The sequence below is a fragment of the Triticum dicoccoides genome, chromosome 3A, assembly GCF_002162155.2.
Source record: "Triticum dicoccoides isolate Atlit2015 ecotype Zavitan chromosome 3A, WEW_v2.0, whole genome shotgun sequence".
In the NCBI taxonomy this organism is placed as follows: Eukaryota; Viridiplantae; Streptophyta; class Magnoliopsida; order Poales; family Poaceae; genus Triticum; species Triticum dicoccoides.
In genome coordinates, this window is record NC_041384.1 from 745,063,073 (window position 1) to 745,068,804 (window position 5,732).

At 44.8% G+C, this 5,732-nt stretch overlaps 1 protein-coding gene across 1 annotated transcript in view; it reads left to right on the plus strand.

The window, feature by feature from the left end:
* Positions 1-2,006, plus strand: part of LOC119270631 (spindle pole body component 110-like) — a 2,647-nt gene extending 641 nt beyond the window's left edge. The window contains exon 2 of the mRNA XM_037552651.1: positions 489-2,006. Coding sequence (XP_037408548.1) covers positions 489-1,796 — 1,308 coding nt within the window. The 3' untranslated portion in view covers positions 1,797-2,006. The remainder of the gene's footprint in view (positions 1-488) is intronic.
* The last annotated feature ends 3,726 nt before the right edge of the window (positions 2,007-5,732 follow it).

Below are 5,732 nucleotides of genomic sequence, written 5' to 3' on the forward strand. Positions count from 1 at the left end.
CATGCATGCAGAGACAAGCTGGTGCAAGATCAACCATTCTGCATCATATAGGAATGAATCTGCACCTTTTAAGAGTGTCAAATTGCACCAGCTGTAGAACAGTTTAGGAGTTGGGAAGTTTATCTGTGCCAACCTCTGCTAGAATTAGCTGCCGCCTCCCTTTTCTTTCTAGTCGGATATGGATGCACCTCTCAAGATGCAAATTCTTGCTCATGGTTTCCAATTTATGCACAACGTTTTCATCAGTAATAACCAGGTGTATGAAATAGGAATATTGCTCTAAACATCAGTTGATTTACAGCAGAGATTTGCTACGGTGAAGCTATACATGTGTTTTTTGACATGTGCTTTGATTGCCATCTTTTTTTCAGTTACTACACACTAAGAATCTTATTTATGTACCAGACGTATATATAAGTGTGGTTTCTAAATTCAAGGAAAATATAACTAACCAAACATTGTACCATTCATTCTTATTTATGTACCAGAAAGAGAAGGCATATGGCAAAGAGACGAAGAGGAAGGCGGAAGAAATGAAGGCCACAATGTCTTCCCTGAGAACACAGAAGACAGACCTGAAAACAAAGCTCAAGACGCTGGAAGCCACAGCCACAATCCTCAAGAACGCGCAGAAAGAACTCGAAGCATCTCTCAAGGAGAGAGAGAGCCGCATCAGCCAAATGGAAGGGAAAGCCGCAAATCTTCACAGCACCCGGAAAGCACTAGAAGCATCTCTCAAGGAACGAGAAAACCGCATCAAGCAAATGCAAGATAAAGTCACGAGTCTTGAGAAAACTCAGAAGGAACAGGAGCTGTCTCTAAAGGCGAGAGACAGCCGCATCAGCCAACTGGAAGAGAAAACCGCCGCAGCGTCAAATCCTGACCAGATGGCAGCTCTAATGGAAATCCTGCAGCGGAAGGAAGCCGAGCTCGAGGAGATCAAGACCAGGTTCCAGGACTACAGGACTACAGACAGAAAGGTCGTAGGTAGTAAGAGCACTCCGGCACGAACAAACCCAACGACACCTGCCGTTGTAGTAGCAGGAAAGGTTACAAACTCCAGCAGGAATAGTACTATACCTGCTAGATCAGAAGAGAAGAGAGCTGGCAACACCACAGTGACAGAAAGCAAAATTCAGAAACCGAAGACAAGATCTTTAGAAGAAAAGCAAGTGAAGCTCGCAGTCAGAGGCAGCACACGAGTTGATGAATTGCAGGAGCAAGATACTGATTTCTTAGATATGGATGATATTTATGGAGACAGCCATGCCAAGAAGTCTGAACTTGCTCGGCGGAACAAGAAGGTTTTGCCCGACAGTCATGTTGAAAACCAAAAATCAGGGCACCCCCTGGACCAGCAGGACAGCCACCATGTCAGATATAACAAGCTACTTGAGAAGGAAAACATCAAACCGGATGAAACCAAGAAGAAGAACAGTACTGTTGGGCCCTTGGAAAAGATCTCCAAAGATGAAACCAAGACGAAGAACAGTGCTGTTGGGCACTTGGAAAAGATCTCCAAAGATGAAACCAAGAAGAAGAACAGTACTGTTGGGCACTTGGAAAAGATCTCCAAAGATGAAACCAAGAAGAAGAACAGTACTGTTGGGCACTTGGAAAAGATCTCCAAAGACAGCTTAAGCGACGTCAACCTAGACAGACCGAGACAAGGGGTGGCTGCTGCTGCTGATGTGAAGCCCAAGGTGCCTGTAAATGATGATTTGCAGCAAAACAAGAAGCAGAAGAACAAAAAGCCCAAATCCAAGAAGAAGGTGGTCGATACTTCAACTTGGTGATGGATTAGTTACAAAAGGAAGGTAAGTAGAGACCACATTGTTTTGAACCTAAAATGGTTACTGTGATAATAGAGGACCAGAACAGAAGAAATGCCATTTCCATATGTCGAAATACAATCGAGAAATGAAGGCTGTAATGTTTCCGAGCAATTGATACTGTAATATTTTTACACTTTGTCTTGTGTTGACAAAGCAATTTTGCACACGGTACACTATAAGGTTTGCAACACTAGACTAAATTTGTTCTTGAGTATTGTAATTATTCCGCCCCACTGATTTCATTAGCAAGAATGTTGTGACCCCGCCCAGACAAGCAATATGGTAGCTCAAAAACTACAAACATGCATGTCATGGGTAAAAATTATTACACAACAAGTTATAGTGTCAGAACATGCTTGAATAAAGATGCAGTGCAACACTGAGTAGATGCATATAGGTGAACATAGTCTATCACACAGCTATTCAGAACTCTGTCGGAATATAGCATCAAATAACTGCAAGTATATATTCACATGAGAAATGGAGATACTACAATATAGGATGAGTAAAATAGTACAAACTAACCGTGTACCTCTGCAGCTTGGATCGCGTATCCTCTCAGCGGTGCACGGGCACCGCCACTCGCACGGTTGCACCTAAAGGCATCTCCAGTGGCAGAACCCCCCACTTTCCCCGTAATGTCGGTCCGGGAGATTCCGGGCAGTGTCATACCTCAAACGTCTGCAAAAAGAGAAAAGAAAAAAATAACTTTGTCAACAACAGAGTTCCCCAAACTATTCGCGAGGGCGTGGCGACAACACACGTCGACAGACTATTCGCACATTTGCCAGTGCATTTCATCGAACAGGTTGGGTGCACTGCTGTGGTGGAGGCCGACGTGTGTTGTCGCCACGCCCTCGCGAGGGGGACTTGAGGCGCTGTCCTCCAGCATGGCCGGCAGGGTGGGCGGCGTAGGGGAGTGCCCTCGTCGCTGCATGGTGGCCGCGGAGGCCTTCATCTCCGCTGCGTGGCTGCCGAGGACGAACATGGGCCGGTGCGCGCATCAGAGCAACGCCGGGGCGCACATCGTGCTAGTGACACACAGTGAGCGGGCGCGGCAAGTGGTAGACACGGTGACCGTAGGTTCGTTTCCCTCTCAGTTTGCAACGGATGCAAACTTTCCTAGCGGTGATCAGTTAGAAAAAAAAAACTTCCATTTTCATTTGCGAAAAGAAAAAATCTTCCCTTAGCGCAACACTTGGAAACATTTAACGATGGAAACACCAATATAAAAAGATCAAAGGGGCAGATCTAATAAATCTGGGCCATCAAATCATGTCAATCCAACGACCTAGACCGCTTCAATGTTGAGCGATCAACATGTTTAGCGTGCAGTTAAATTCATGCAAAATATAGTGTTAATCACATACTAACACGCAAATAATATCCTACTTAATATCCACATGCACTCAATATACTTCCAAATTAACGTGCATTGCACGTGCACATTGACTAGTTAAACCATTTCGACCGTCAAATCATGTTATCTAGCGGTTCAAATCGCTCCAATGATGACATAGGTTTTCATCCGGAACCCGGACACGAAGAGGAGCACCACAACCACATCTTCAAGAAAATAGCGGCGTCTATGATCGTCGTTGTTGTCGGCGACAACGCGTGAAACTTTCGCTCGGCAGCCCCTCCGTGTCACCAGGAGGTCTCCAGGGCAAACGGTTAACTGTTTAAAATTTTGAAGAGTTATGTAAAAAAAATGTCTCACTCCCTCATTTTTAAGCGAGCACGAGCGATTCTTTAGAAGCAACAATAAATAAATAAGATTACTTCTCCTCATACGTGTGTGACGCCTCCTCCTTCCGTCTGCCGCCCTGGTGATCAAGAAAATGTAACCTGCACAACCCTCACATCTCTGTCTACACTATCCGGCGGCGATGAGTTTGGTTGGTCTCCTAGATCAGGGCAACGAAGTTGTTGGTCTACGGGCTCATCATCGCCCACCACTTGCTCCCCTCTCGCTGGACGCAAGAACCTCCTAATGAGTGGGCATACCCACCCGCCCCGCCATCGACAACGTCGTTGCTGCTCTTCCTCTCCTCCTCATCGTCTTCGTCCTCCTTCGGCTCTCACTAGCGCTCGCTGAGGCATTGGCAGCAGAAGCATCACACGTACCAGTGTAACTAGCCTTCTGGTCAGGCGCTCCGCCATGTCGCATCTTCGTGCCGAGCCAATCCAGAAACGGTGCCGCTAGCGGTATCCGTCCGGCTAGCTTGCGCACCGGCCAATGCGGGTACAATGACCTATATAGGCTCCCTGCTGCACTCAGACGACACGTTGATGCGGTTTAGTACCCATCTCCAACCAGTTCTCTCATCATGGGCACCAGATGCCGACATTGATTGAGATTTTTTTACGAATCGACCCGTTGATGTTGTATACAACCATAGATGCTCGACAAATACCAGGAGTAGGACATTCAGAAGGAGACACTGTCATTCGCTCCAGCCAAGTGCATCATGCTCTGAGAGAAAATATTCTAGCGAATTTTTGGCAGCGCGGAAGGAGAAAGAAGGGGAAGAAAAGGTGGGAGAGTGACTTACATGAGGGTCTAGTTCATTTGAGGAGTTACATATAGGGTGTCGGTTAGGTTCGGCCACTATACAACTTCTCAAATTTAAGTAGAACTTTGAGGAAGCATTTGAGGAGTTAAAGGATAGGGATCAACTAGAGGTGTCCTGACACATCAAACATTCACCCTGCCACCTAACCTTGTTGTCTTTGTTAACAACCACCATGTCAATCTTTCTTCTGATTTCTAGAAGCTTCAAATGACCAAGAGATCTGCAAGCCAATTTTCGGTGGCAACATACACATTTCATCCCGATGATGCCATTCTCCACATAATCCGTGATGAAATGCCATCTTAGCAAGTAGTCGTCCAACCCATCAACCTGACAAAGCAATATATTCCGCTTCATATGATGAAACTGCCCACTATATGTCTTCGTGTTTGGATGCCTTAGCTACCATAACCATGTACCTCCGTCCCATAATATAAGAACATTTTTTACACTAGTGTAGTGTGAAAAATGTTCTTATATTTTGAGACAGAGGAAGGATTTGTTAATATAAAGATTGGATAAACTCCATCTCATCTGCTAAATGTTAATAGACACATCACATAAGACATGATTGAAATTTGTATGAAGAATCTTATTTCCCAAAAGGAGTTGCCTGGATGATATGTCTAAACGTAGACCTCCGTCAGACCAACAAAGTTCAGAACAATGACACATTTTGAGAAATGATTGAACGTGACATTGAACTACTACATTCTGTACCACCCATCTTTATTTATGTCTCAAACTACTCATATTTTCATACAAATATATAGTTGTGAAATAATAATGTTCATAAGTGCATTAACAGTAATGTTCCACATGTAATAGTTTGTGCTCATGCGAGGGATAAAGCACATTTATGCTTCACGAGACACAGAGCACAAATATGCTCTCGGTTAGTTGAAAAGAAATCACAAAAAACCCAAGAAGAACAAAAGATAAACTAGAGAAAATGACAAAAATAAATAAATAAGGGAGGACGGAAAAAAATTACTGTTAATGTCAAACCACGAAAAACCCAAGAAAAAAAACTAGAGAAAATGTAAAAAAAAATCAGGTAAGACAGAAACAAATAGAAAAACAATTGGAAAACCCGGAAAAGAAACATCATAAAACGGCAAAAACCGAAGGAAATTCAGTTGTAGGTTGGTACTGTGCCCTCCGTGGCGTGCCCCTCGTTCCGTCTCATCATCACCGGCCATGCCTTCCTACGCTGCTACTGTGCCCTCCACCCGCCGCCTCTCATCGATGCGTTCACCGATGATGCCTTCGTCTCGGCCCAGTCGCCACACCCCCTCCACCGTCACTACCGGCGCCTTCG